The sequence below is a fragment of the Macrotis lagotis genome, chromosome 1 (genome assembly GCF_037893015.1).
Source record: "Macrotis lagotis isolate mMagLag1 chromosome 1, bilby.v1.9.chrom.fasta, whole genome shotgun sequence".
In the NCBI taxonomy this organism is placed as follows: Eukaryota; Metazoa; Chordata; class Mammalia; order Peramelemorphia; family Peramelidae; genus Macrotis; species Macrotis lagotis.
Genome location: NC_133658.1, coordinates 323,379,672 through 323,394,257, shown reverse-complemented (window position 1 = coordinate 323,394,257; position 14,586 = coordinate 323,379,672). Strand labels below are relative to the sequence as shown.

Genomic DNA, 14,586 nt, shown 5'->3' with positions numbered 1-14,586 from the left:
GTACTATGAGGAAAAGTTTTAAGGGGGAAGGATGTTTTTCAGATCAATGAGTGGGGAAATCAGGAGATGCTTTGTGGAGAAAGTGGCATTTGAATCAGTTTTAATGAATGGGCAGAAATTCAGTAAAGGAAGAGGAAGTGGGGAAAGATATTTTAGACACGGAGGTAGGAAATTTCATGAGAATATAGAAGGAGAAAGCAGAGTCAAGTTTGGCTAGGGTATCACTCAAAAGTCACAAAAAATTCCCAAATATAACCATACAACATAAATAATGTTAATTTGTGGCTTTCTAAGTCAATATAAAACCCATAGGGAACTATTTCTATATGAATTTGACACCATTGATATAGAGAACAAGAGGGAAATAACATGAAGTAAGGTAGGGAAAGGTAGGGGACAATAGATAGGAAAGGTATTCTAGAATATCAGGAAAAGTTTGAACTTTACTCAATTAGGAATGAGTCACAGCAGATTTTGAAGCAGGACTGGTATGATCAATTCTATACATAAGTAAGATCATTCTGGCACTGGTATGATGAATGGATTGGACTAGGGAAAGAGTGAATGCAGAATGTCCTGGTGAAGGCTCTAGCAGTAGCCCAAGCAAATACAAATGATGGTTCTTACCAGGGAAATGTCAATGGGAATAGAAAGAAGGGAATAAATGGCATATTGTATGATTGGAATCAACAGGACTTGGTAACTGATTGGAAGAAGGGAATAAGAAAAAGATAAAGGCTCAAAGTAGCCCTAAAATCACAAACTTGGAAGGGAAATGGTGCTATTAATAGAAATAACCAGAACAGAAGAACATTTTGGTTTCATTTCCACATTGAAGAGTTCTGCAGCCTGTTGGAAGTAAGTTTGATACTTCTGTTCTACAGAATTCCTGAGAAAGATCTGAGAAATGATTTTTCAACCTCTGAACATTTTCGTTGTGGGGGTGGGGCTTACTATTTCATGAGGTAACCCATTCTGTGTTACAAAAATTTAGATTGTTAAAAAGCATTTCCTTGTATTGAGCTAATATCTATTTTTGTGTAACTTTTATTCTTTAGTTCTAAATCTCCTTTTTTGAAACCACACAACTTCCTTATATCAGTCATTCTGCTATTTGAAGTCAGGGACCATATTTGCACTTGCTCCCCTTCCCTCCCCCCGTTGTCCTTCTAAATCTTTTCTTCACAATGCCCTAAACTCTATGGTCTTTAAGGGTTTCTGAAATAAAGCAATTTATTTCAAGTTTTCCTCTTCCCATTGCTACTGTAACCTTAATCACCTTTGCTTATGAAGAGGTATTTCTATAGTTTCCCTTCTTCAAAAAGAGGAACCCACCAGCAAGTACCTACTGCATGCCCTCATATAAATGTCTACCTGAACATGATCTTGCACTGGTTCCTTTACCTCTTCCTGGCATCTAAAAATAATCCCAGTCAGGAGGATCATGGAATCAGCAAATGTAGAGCTGGAAAGAACCTTATAGTTTGCCTAACCCAACCTCTTAATTTTGTGGAGGAGGAAATTGAACTGATAGACTAATGGCTTTACAATTGACTGTTCAGCTGTGTATGGAAATAAATGGTTCCACCAAAGGCTGTTGTGAAGTACTGTCTGTGAGGACCCTCATACCTGCATAGACGTCATGGTCTCTATCCAGGGTGGTGAACTGCTTCCCGTTGTGCCAAGTGAAGGAGTCACCGGCATTACCATTATAGCGCCCCAGTCTCAACTTGTAGTATTCACTCTCTGGCTCTAGACGGAAACTTGCATATTCTGCAAAGACTTTTCGGCCAGACCAGTCTTCCATTGTTACAAGCAATTTGTAGTTGGCTTGGTTTGTGAGCCAATAAATGTTCTCTAGACCCAGCCAATATTCTCCATCAATATTACCAAATCCTTGCTGTAAAGAAAGAGACAGTGTTACCATATGTAGTCACGGGGACCTATCACATCTGGTAAAATGGCTGACCTGCCCTTTGGCAATGCTTGTTGTTAAAAAAAAAAGTCTTTATACTTTAGACTTATTTCCTCTTCAATAAATTAGTAGATTTCCTGCTTTTGAAGGTAATTCCCTGAAGCTGTCACCATAGGTTAAGTTCATACAGGCAGCCTGAAGAAGGTTTAGCCAAGAAGACTAATGGAATATGTATTATTCTTTTCCCACTCTCCTTTCCCACATAGTCTCTCCCTTCCCTCTCTCCGTCATCACCCTCATTCTTTGCTAATACTTTAACTTTCAAAGTCAAATCTAGTCTTGGCACTCTCAGGTCTGATAACCCACTTTGTTATTATTGTTCAATTGTCTCAGTCTTTTCCAACTTTTCATGACTTCATTTGGGGTTTTCTTGACAAAAATACTTGAGTAGTTTGCTGGCTCCTTCCCCAGCTTATTTTATGATGAGGAAACTGAGGCAAACAGAGTTAAATAATTTGCCTAGGATTACACACTCAGACATTCAGGTCTTCCTGACTGGATCCAGATCCTGTAGTTAGTTCTCTTGTACCCAACATTTGCCCCTCCATGGTAATCCTTGGAGCCTCAAGGTTAGCCCTCAGACAGATTCAGATAACTGTAATTCTATACCCAGGAAAAGAGAATTATTTATTTACTTCCCAAATCCAGAGAAGATCAGTAGAGCTGCCCAAAAGTGAAAGGAGGAGAAATGCCATGATACATCAAAAAAGTCCTGAGTCTGAAGTAGGGATGTGCTGAAGAATGTTTAACAATCAGCTTTCTTGGGATAGGAGAGGGGACATTCACATAACACACTTGTAAATTTAATTTGCCTCATTATCATCATTTCATTATTTTCTTGAGCTTAGTCATCAAAACAATTAAGCATTGATTTGTAGTTTTTGCTTGTTTTCAAGATGTAAATACTCACACTGAAATTTCAACAATCAGTTTTTCTGTTAGATCTGGCTCTGGTAGAGTACTAACTTGGAATCAGAGGATCTGAGCCTGAATCTGTTCCTGTGTGGCTTTTGAGAAAGTTATTTGACCATCCTGAGTTTCTGTTGCATCATCAGTGTAATGAGAAGGTAGGACTAGGTAACTTATATGGTCTTTTGGATCACTAAAACTATAGTCAAATGAGGCTGACTTAGGATATAGTGAGTTCACCTTTGCTGGAATATCTTTAAAGGGAATCTGACTTCTTGGGGATATTGTGGAAGGGATTCCTACTTGGGGAAGAGTTGGATCAAATGACCTCCAAGGTTGTGTCCAATTCTGAGATCTATGATATGTGGAATACACTCAAAATGTTCATCCAAGGATAAGAAATACAAAAATAGATGACTTCATTCGTGCCCTCCAGGAGACCATAATTTAAGGTGGAGTCATTGTGCTATGCTGAATAGAACACTCGAGTTGAAGATTGGAAGCCCTGGGTCCAAATTCAGACTCAACTATAAAATTTTTCTCATTTTTAAAATAGGGTTAAAGGATTACCTTGAGGATCAAATGAGATAATGCACATGAAGTGCTTTAAACACCAAAGTAAAATTTGAATTTAAAGTTTTAAATGATTCTTAGTTATGTTAATATATTATATGTAAAATAATATAATATATAATGTAATTATGTTGTGTAATATCATCATAATTGGGTAGATCAGTTTTATCACTTAAAATGAGTTCTTTAAATTTGAAATTGTCTGTGGGATCAACTTTACAAAGAGTTGGCATTCAGTGATGGAGGAAAATCATTGTGTGCTAGAGTTAATAGGGAAAGCTTAATGGAAGAGTGGGGCTCTGAGATGGGCTCAAAAGGAGTTTGCTGGGAATTCTAGGCAAGTGAGCAGGCATAATAGAAAGCATAGAGAAATTCTGCTCATGGGACAATGAGAAGATTCATCAACTAAAAGTTTGAATTGGGCAATAAGATTATAGAGGTAATAATGAATACTATTCTATTTCGGCAGCACTTTCTGCTTTACAAAGTACTTAAAAGTCTTCATGTTATTTTAAGCTATTAAAGACTCAACATTTAAGATTAATTTTAAAATTATTTTTGGATTGTCAAAGAGACCTTATTTTATTCAACAGAGCTAAACAAAATAGAAAACACAACAGAAAACAAACTACAAAGGGCTCATGTTCAAGACTAAAAAATCTTAAATGATTTAACTTAAGTTTTAATAACTTAAAACAGCACTAAGACTTTTGAAACATTTTAATATTCCCTCAACAATCTGTAAGATAGATAGTATCGAGTATTATCCCCATTTCACAGATGGGGTAAATAAGATGCACATTGGGAAATGACTTGCTTATTACCACAGTGCGTAGGAGCCGATATAGAAATTTAACCTTTTTACTCCAAGACTATTGCTCTTCTGCCCATAGGACATTAATAAGTAGGCAGAGGACTTTTAACTTCCAATAGTAAAAATAGGGTTTGTAAGCAGGAGAATGAAATAATGAAGACAGAACTTGGGGTCAAAGATGCAGATAGAAGGGTAGCTTTTCTCCTTGCCAAGACCCTTTATTTGCCCCCTCCCTTGTTCCCCTCCACTACAAATTTCCTTGAAAGATTGTTCTGATTGTCATCTTCACAGTCACCAACCTGTAATCTCAGTGCTCCTGATTCCTCACTCTTACTGACCCCACAGATCTTTTCATTTCTAGCTTTCCAGCATCTATGTTCTGTTCTCCCTACCCACACAGTCATAGTCCTAGACCAGATACTCATCACTTCTTGCCTGTACTGTTGTACTTTTGACTTTTCTCTCTGCTTCAGGTCTCTTTTCACAACAATTTATCTCCTCTTAGCTCCAAGAATAATTTTTTATAGTTTTTCTTTTTCTTAATTTTTATTTAAGGTAATGGGGTTAAGTTACTTGTCTAAGGTCACACAGATAGGATATTATTAAGTCTCTGAGGCTGGATTTGAACTCAAGTCCTGACTCCAGGGCTGGTGCTCTATCTACTGTGCCATCTAGCAGCCCCCAGAATAATTTTTTTAAATAGGTCTGGCCATGTAATCTTCCCTACTCAACCAGCTTCAGTGGCTCTCTAATACCTCAAGGATTTAATATAAACTTCTCTTGGACATTTAAATCTGTTCATAACATAGCCTCTTCCTGTGGTCTTCTTATACTTTCCTCCTCTCCATATATTTTACAATTCAGCTTCATTGGCCTATTGGCAGATCCTCAGATACAATATTCCATCTCCTATCTCCATGCCTCCTACCCTGGCTATGTCCCATGCCTGGAATGTTCTGTATTCTCACCTCTGCCTCCAGGTTTCTCTGGATTCCTTCTGTACTCAGCTCAAGTGCTTCACAGATTCCCAGAGGTTTACCCTCTGTCTGTTCCCTACATATATTGTATATATACCCTCTTATTTATATATTATCTTCTATTCGAATACAAACTCCTTTTAGGGAAGAAAGGGGGAACAGAGAGACTTTTTTGTTGCCTCTTTCTGTGTCCCTCCCCCTTGTCAAGGTCAGAGCTCACAGGTAGTAATTATTTAGATACTTATTGACTAGTGGCTCATTAATCCCTATCTCTAGAGTGGAAAGAAATCTCAGAAAACATCTAAGTCTAACCTCTTCATTTTACAAATAAGAAAACTGAGGTGAGATTAAGTGACTTGTCCAAAGTCACTCAGATGGTATGATGGATGGGAGTTGAATCTACCAGGAGTTGTGTCAGGAGAAGAGAGACTAGCAGTAAGATGGTTATGGTAGCAATATAGAGTACGAGGGATGAAGGAAGAGATAAGTATGACTCTAAGGAGGCGTGCATGGTTTAAAGAGGCCTAGAAGAGGTCGAGCTTACTGGAACTTACTAGTGACAGATCCCTGGGAAAGTCTTCTTAAATTTGGTGTCCTTGGTTTCTTCTTCTGTAAATTGAGGGGATTAAACTAGATGGTTTCCAATTGACTGTCTAAAGTCTGTAATTTTAATTTAGTCTTGGGCAACTGGGAAGAAGATACTTACTAATAGAGATGATAGGCATCATAGTATAGTGGATAGGGGCACTGAGAAGATATGGACGATTTAGATTCAAATCCCATATTTAGAACATTTGTTGCCCCAGTTTCTTCATCTGGAGAATGAAGAGCTTAGGTTTCTATGAGGTCCCTTCTGGTTCTAACTATAATCCTATGATTCTGTGAGATAGGGTATTTGGGAGGGAAGCATATTTGGAGGACAGGATAACTAGTCTGGCTTTAGACATGCTGAGTTTGAGATGATAACAAGAAATATGCAGAAGGCAGAATGTAGGAGCAGGGTGTCAATGACTAAGCTGTGACAGATGCCTAGAGTTAAGTAGAAAGAAGCAGAGCCAGCAAAGGAAAAGGAGAAGAAACTGTCAAAGAGGTTGAAAGAGAACTAGTCTAGCATAATAAAAGAGAAGCCAAGAGGGAAGAGAGAATTTCAAATAGGAGGATATGGTCAACTGCCAAATCTTGGAAAGTGATTGAGAAGAAAGAGAGCAGCATGACCATTGAATTTGGTGAGGATCATTGCCAACCTTCAAGAAAGCAATTTCTGGAAGCCAGATTGAAGAGAATGAAGGGACAGAGTGGCATGCTTTAAAGGTAGTAGGAATATGCATTGATGAAAAACTTTGGTGATGGAAAGAAAAATAAAGATGGGAATCAGGAGGTAAGGGAGGGGCTGCATGATCAAATGAAAACTTTTTTCCCCTTCAAGATAGGGGAGACTTCTGAACTGATGTACTAAGCAAAAAAAATACTATGTTATAACAAAGAAATAATGTTATAGAAATCATGACAATAGAATATAATCATCTATAGTCAGTTTCTGAGTTATTTTCCAGAAGAAAGGGAGGAAGATAGAAGAAGTACTTTAGGTGAACCTGAGAAAGTAGAGGTGATAGAGAGGAGAGAAGCCTCTGACTGGTGACAAATCTGATTAACCTGGTATGTGAAGGAGCATCTTGGGAATCTCAGTAACTAGAATAGATGGTAAAAGTATGAACTTCTCTGGTAGAAGTTGTTATATGTGTATCTTTACCTAGAGACCTTAGAATAAAGGACTTTCACACACTCAAGAAAGGAACAAGGGGGTTTCCAACACATGTGGTTAGATGTGAACTATTATCTAGGATTAGAAGTAAAAGTATTCACTAAGCTCAGAAATGGAAGTACAAGGTCTGGCATTTTTGGTCTAGCCAGGGTTGATCAAAGGGGTATTTTCCATGCCCCAGGTTGGTAGTAAGGATATTTTTCCATACCCCAGGATAGAAAGGAACGTATTTCTCACACACAGGGATGGAAATGAAGATATTTTTCCATGCCCAGAGAGGGATCAAGGGCATTTTCCACACCCAAGATAGAAGTGAGAATATCTTCCATAAGTTGGGCTGGGAGTGAAATTTTTCTCAATTCCAATATTGGGGGTAAAGATATTTCCTATAAATAAGAATAAATTCTATGAGACTTATAAGGACAAAGACTTAGTGACTCTGACCTTCCATGAATGATTCAAGAGGTTCAATAAGAATAAGATAGTTCCTAGTGGAAAGTGTTTTTAGAAATAATACTATCATAAGCCTCCTCAGATCTATATCTTAGTTATTTTGAGAATATTTCTGCAGGTAACATTTAACAAAGCAAGTTGTTTTTTTTTTTCTAAACAGATAATGTACTTCTTTCAATGAAAAGTTCTTCCTCCAAAATCAGTAGACTTAATGGGGTTTTTATCAAGTTAAGTCAAAAGCATTTTTAAAGCACTTTGAGGATACAAGGAAAAGTGTAAATAATCCCTATTCCAAAGAGTTCACCATATAATGGAGGAAGACATGTAAATGACTAGGAAATATAAGCTATTTCCAGGATACAGAGAAATTAAAAAGGAGCTAATTAGTGTATGTGATTGGAGAAGAGACCAGGGCAGGTCTCTTATATCAGGTGGAATTTGAGCTCAGTCTTGAAGGAAGTTAGAGAAGCCAGGAGACAGAGACAATTAGAGAGAGAACATTCTGAGTATAGAGAATAGCCAATGAAAAGGCACAGTCAGTAGATGCACTGTTATGGGAGAAAAGTTTAAGAAAACTGGGAAAGTACTAAAAGGGCCAGGGATGTGAAGGGCTTTTTTATGATCTCATATTTGATGTTGAAGATGACAGTGAGACAAAAAAGATGAATGTCACTGGCTCTTACCTTATAAGTCTCCCAATTTCGGAAAAAGTTGACAGATCCATCAAGTCTTCTCTGTATAACGGTCCAGCCCCCAGGGTCATGTCTCTGGTCACACCAAACCTGCATGAGCCGATTTGTATTTTCAGGCTTCACAAGGTAGATGGAACTGGTGTCATGGCCATCCTCCAGTGCTTGAAGACAGTCTCTCCATGGACCTGTATGAACACAAATATGCTGGTCTATCACAGAGTGACCGAGGATCATAACTGCCACTAACTTGACAGTCCCGACAGAAACTCTCCCTGGAGCTACCTAGTTTGTGCTGATCTATAAAACAGGCCAGAGTGCGTAGCTTCAGAGAAATCAGGTATATATTCTATAAGTAGAACCTAGAGCAATACCTCTAGACTCAGCCACCTGAAAAAATGCCTTAAGTTACTTGAGTTAATCCTATCCTGGAACTTCTACCCTGATCAAGCTGTCTTGATTGTTCACTAAATGAATACTAATTCAACCAATTTATTTGACCTCAGATCACAGAAAAGACTGTGCTTTACATTCCATACTGCCATTCACCTTGCCACCATGAAGGCACCCTCTTCCTTGATGTCCACCTTCTACTCCAGGCTTAAAAGTCATATTAATATTATTCCTGTCCCACGGCTCTACCTATCATCCTTGTAATTCCCCAGACACTCCCTTCCTTAGCTGTTACTCCCATTTATTTGTTACTTGTCTCCTTCCTCCCACCCTCCAATTCCCAACTAGAATTTAATCTTGAGGAATTATTTCATATTTATATTTGTATCCCTAGCACTTTGCATAGTATCTGTGCTTTTTCATTCATTTTCCACTCACTCATTAGTTTTTCTACCTTTCATAGTATACATAGTCATTGTCCTAATGAAACATTTTGTACACATTATAGAGCTCTATAAATGCTATTATTATTCCTAGTAAAATTCTCTCCAGAAGTTCCCTTTGGTTTTAGTCTTATTTCATACCCCCAATCTCTTCATCTGTTTACTTATTTGGCACTTCTCATGGCCTGTACTTTAATGCACTTCATTGGCTGACTCTGGCTGCCTTCCCAGGATCTAATGGTATAGGAAACATGGCAAGGAGGTTGTCATTTCCTTACAAAATGTCAGCAGACAATATTGACTTTTCTGTCCCATGATCCCAATTCTTGTTTTCTATCTTCCTTATAATAAATTCTAAGAAATGGATAACAGAAGATATCTTAAATGAGTTACTGTCAAGAGAAGAATCTTCCCATTTTGTGCTCATTGTGGGAGAGAATCCAATGAGTTCTGCCATAGGAAATAGAAGTTAGTGGTGAGGATGTGGCATAAGTTTAAAAGTATAAATGTGGGATGACTCCACTACCATTTTATGGCACTAAAGGCAAGTGAAACTAGGTGTTGCAGGTATACCAGGCAGAAGATGTTAGTATTATGATGTCAAAAATACTATGGAGAAAATGATTTCAAAAACCCTCCTCCAAAAAAACTGCAAGTCATCCCCATACAAATAGTTTTATATTGGAGAAATTTTTGTTAAATGAAAAGATTTGTGGTTTTCCCTTCAGAAAATCAATTATTATAAATATGATCTCAATTTTTCCAAAACTAAGTTTATTATTTTTGTTTGCTCAGTTCAATTCATTAAGCATCTACTATGTTCCAGGTATTGGGTAAAGACAAAAATAAAGCCAGTTCTGCTCCAAAAGAACTCTTCTTTATGATGCCATTTTTTCCTGTCCATGGCACCCTATTCATTCAGTCCTTCATGTTCTCCACTTCACAGTTATTTTTGACTCTTCCTTTCCCCACCTTCTCCTATCTCTTCTACTTACACAACATCTCATATACCCATCCACTTCTCTCAAATTCCACTGTTAAAATCCATAATTATAACTAGAACCAGGCAGCTAGGTCTTCCCCATGTTCCAGCATGATGAGGATTATGCATTTCCTTCTAATGGCAGTCCAGAGTCCATTCTCTCTGTCTTGTGGTCCACTGGATCTTCCACCCCCTAGCAATGAGAGTTGGGCAAAATGAGGTCACAAGTGGACAGAGGAGAGGGAATCTGGAGTGGCAACAGGCTGTCCCCCTCTCTAGACCCAACTGCAACTGCACAGACTATTCATACACTACTGCTTCCCCACTCATTTCCTCTCTCCTGGTTGTTTTCTTCATGTGCCACTCCCTTCTTCCTGGTTGTTTTCTTCCTATTGTATCTAATCCACAAATGTTGCTTCTACGCAGGTACAGATCATCATTATTAAAGATCTGAAATATTTTAATATTTCTTAAAATAGCTGTTTCTGTTTCCTCTCCTTTTTCAATCCATTTTGCTATAATAAATGTCCTTACATAGAGATCTGGTAATGTTTATCTTTAGCTCAAAAACTTCAATGACTCTCAATTTCCTACTGAGTAAAGTTAAGTCTCCTTTTTTTAACATTCAACCCCCACTACAATCAGGCAATCACCCTACTCCATACACACATTTCTCCAGATTTTTTTCATGTTGCTCCCCTCTAAACCCACTGGACTGTCCTGATTCCCAAACATTCCCTGTGTGTTTCTATCTTCCTGCCTTAGCTCACATTATTCCCTAGGCATGGAATGCCTTCCCCCTCATTCTCTGTTGAATTACTGCCCATCCTTTAAAGTCCAACTCAAATGACATCTCTTTTAGAGAGCCCTTCTTGAATATTACCCCCATGAATAATAAATCTCCCATTTATGGAATACACCAAAGCTGAAATGGTGCTGCAATCTTTCCATTGGATCTCATCTAACACTCACATAGCACTTTGGTTTGTAATTCACTGATGTCTTTGGGTCTTGGGGAAGGGAAGAAAATATTTATTTAAAGCCTACTATGAATTGTTAATGTTGTTGTCTTATTCCTCACTACTAAACTTGCTCCCTGTGGGTAAGAGCAATGCCTTACCTAAATGTCATTTTCTAGTGCCTAGCCCAATGCTCTGCTGAATTGAATTCTTTGATTCTGACTAATGACACACTTCCATTTCATCACAGCCAACAAAAGTTATTATGATCTGTTAGTCTACATTAATAGAAATAGCATGCTTGATAAAACAAATGTGATAGTTCCTACTCTGCTCCTATAAGACCTTATCTGGAGAGCTATTTTTGGTTTCGAATACCATGTTTTATAAATGACATTGACAAACCAAAACTTATTTTGAAGAAAGTAGCCAAGATGGGCAGAAGGCTGAAAATGTGCCCTACAAGAACTGGAGGGACTGGCATCTGGATGGCCTGAAGTCCGGAAGATTTAAGTTCAAATCTGTCTTTAGTTACTAACTCTGGGCATGTGACTTAACCTCTGCCTGCTTCATTTTCCTCATCTATAAAGTGGACATATAAAAAGCACCTATTTCCCTGGGCTGTTTTGAAGATAAAAATGACATAATATTTATTCATAAAGTGTTTTACAAACTTTAATGTTTTATAAACATTATTATTTTTGTTATGTTTAACCTAGAGAAAAGAAAATTTAAGGGGAAGGGATGGTAATTGTTTTTAAGTATCTGGAGGACTGTCATGTAGACAAACCAGACATGATCTGGTTGGCTCCCAAGGTCAGAACTAGGAGTCATGGATGAAAGCTGTTTTGATAAAACACAAAGATTCCTAACATCAACAGTTGTCCAAAAGTGAAATGGTTTGCTCCAGAAGATTACAGGGTCTTATCTCTAGAAGTCTTTAGGAAAAGATTGGATGGCCACTTGCCAGCAACGTTCTGGAGGGGATTTCTGTTTTGGGGAACATAATACTCGATCACTGAGTATCTGTGATTCGGTGAAAAAGCACCTTGTTTTTGTTTTTGTTTTTCAAAAAAAAGGATATAACATATTTGAAGTTGCTGGAATATTTGCCATGGAATTGCAGGCAGGCATAAGGCTAGATTAGTAAGAGGTGTTTACTTGAAAGTATATTAATTGAACAGAAATTCAGTGGAGTTTTTAAGATCATGAAGAAATGTTGAAATAATTTTTAAAAAACCTGCAGTCAAATTTTGTTAATGAAGCAGAATTTAAAATGTGCAGTAGGCAAACCTTTTCCTTTGGAAAACTCCAAATAGCCCCGCCAGCGCTGACTTTGGCTTGCCTTCTAGAGGGTAATTTAGAACTGAGTCTTTTGCCAACAATAACACTGGCATACAGAATGATAATGGAAGGAGAAGCCTAAGCCGACAGCCCAGACATTTGCTTTTTCACACGGATATTTGAAGGCTAGCTGTATTAAGACTATATTTAGATTCTAAGGACAATTATGATATAACCTGAAAGGAAATGTATCCACCATTGCTAGATGGGACATAGGCTTGACTCTGAATATAATGGAACTTTCCCTGACATTACTAACTATGGGGGCTTTGAATGCAGGCACTTGGTTATATTCTCCAGTCACAGGTTGGATTAAAATGTCATGATATAGTGGGATTTATTAAAGGTGATCCTGGTCAATTAGCAACTTAATTGAGTTCTTATTTGCAATTCTGAAAGTGTCCTTGATCATTTGTATCCCCTTCATCTTCCCTAATTAATATTAATTTTTAATTTATGGAAGAAAACAAGCATTTCCATAATATAGAGTAACAAAGATGATTAGACATGAAATTGTAAATCAACTATGCACAATTTGCAATTCATTTAAAATATACAACAAAATTATCATGTACATATCTTTTTTTCCTTTCTTCTCTACCCCCTTCCTTAGAGATAACTACTATTAGACCAAATAGATATATGTGTATGGATAATGCTATATCCATAAAACCATTATACACACACATATATATGTATATACACTTGAATTTATCAGTTCTCTGCATGTAAATAGTATCTTCATATGTCCTTTATAGTTAGTTTGGAACTTTTAGAGGATTGGTAAAATAAGGAATTAATTTAAATGTATGTAGTTTACAAGGCTCTTTGACTAGATACCAGGAAAGATACAAAGGTTTTATAAGAAGAACTTCTCACTGTCTTGAAGTTTAGAAGGGAAATTTTTAAAAATTGAAATATTTTTGGCCACAAGAATATGCACCTCATACTCAGGACTCAAATGGATCGATGATCTGTATCAAGATCCACCCAGCCATTCCTGATCAGCCTCTGCAACTCTTGCCAATCAGTTCCTATTAGTTTGCCAAAAGATCTATTCAGTGTACTAAAGGTCTTCTTTCTTCTCCTAAGCTCATGATGATACCACTATAATACAGACTGCCAGTCATTTAACTCTCATTGTTTCCACATGACCAGTCTGGCTTCTTTACAACCCATTGTATACTACATTACAAATTGAGAGATATTTATACTATGGTATGCAAAATTATATAAGTGAATTAGATTTACCTAGCAAATTGCTCATATTGTCTAGACACTCATTCACCATTCCCCATGAAAAGCCTTGTGGAGTAGGAGATAAAGAAATGGCCTTAGGAGATATGAAAATGTTTTTCTAATGTTCTGATATGTACAGGTTGTGAGACCTGGGCAAGTCATCTAACCTCTCAATGTCCCCAGGCAACTTCCTATGACTCTTAATTTGAACTGTTACATATCAATATTGGTAGAATAAGTTCCTCATTACAAATTTCCCACATAAATGTAATCATTTATCTAGTTGGCTTTGTTTGTTTAGCTTTGTATTGTTTTGTATTTTTTTAAAGAATATATCAAGGGCAAAACAAAGTTTTGTATGAACTCCAAAAGGGAAAGGTTATTCCTAGGTAGTAATTAAGGAGAGATCAGGGAAAGCTTCCTAGAGGGTGTGGAATTTAAGTTGGGCAAGAATTCAGTCCTCATAAATAAAAACCTGATTGAACAATTGAGTTTCATTTTTTTAAAAGGTATGGGGTGAGGGTTGTCACATTATTTTACTTCTTTAGACTTCATTCTCTTAATCTGTAAACTGAATGAGTTGAACTACATGAGAGAAATGGTTTACCATGTATTTACTGTTTAAGGATTACACAAACACTTTCCTTAGAATAACTCAGTTTCAGTATCTGGAAAATGAGGGTGAGGAACAGAAATGTTTTCTAGTCCTAACTCTGTGATCCCAGGAGCCTGGGGAGGCACAAGCAACGTAAGTATTATCATGCTCATTTCATTGATGAAGAAATTAAGGCCCAGAGGCATAAAGTGATTTATCCACTGTCAAACAGCCAGTTAAGAATCAGAGACTGATGTCAAACTCAGGACTCCTAACTCCATATCTGGGATTGTTTCCCTTAGACAGCACTGTTCTTGAGATCCTGTCTAGTGCTAAACTCAAATCTCTAATTCTGGTGATGACTGATTTGGTAGGCAAATCTTTGAGTTTTACCTACCCCTTTTAGATTTACTTATGAAGCATCTAGTGTAGAATCTGAAGGGGGAAAAAAAACAAACCTCTTTAACAAGAGCCCATGG

The 14,586-nt window shown here is 37.3% G+C and overlaps 2 protein-coding genes across 7 annotated transcripts in view; one reads left to right on the top strand and one right to left on the bottom strand.

Moving 5' to 3' along the window:
- RALGPS1 (Ral GEF with PH domain and SH3 binding motif 1) overlaps nt 1-14,586 on the top strand; it is a 749,724-nt gene that overhangs the window by 340,302 nt on the left and 394,836 nt on the right. The gene's annotated exons all lie outside the window — the stretch shown is intronic.
- Nucleotides 1-14,586, bottom strand: part of ANGPTL2 (angiopoietin like 2) — a 57,599-nt gene that overhangs the window by 3,034 nt on the left and 39,979 nt on the right. The window contains exons 4-5 of the mRNA XM_074211538.1: nt 8,147-8,340; nt 1,630-1,900 (exon numbers count right to left, since the gene is read on the bottom strand). Coding sequence (XP_074067639.1) covers nt 1,630-1,900; nt 8,147-8,340 — 465 coding nt within the window. The remainder of the gene's footprint in view (nt 1-1,629; nt 1,901-8,146; nt 8,341-14,586) is intronic.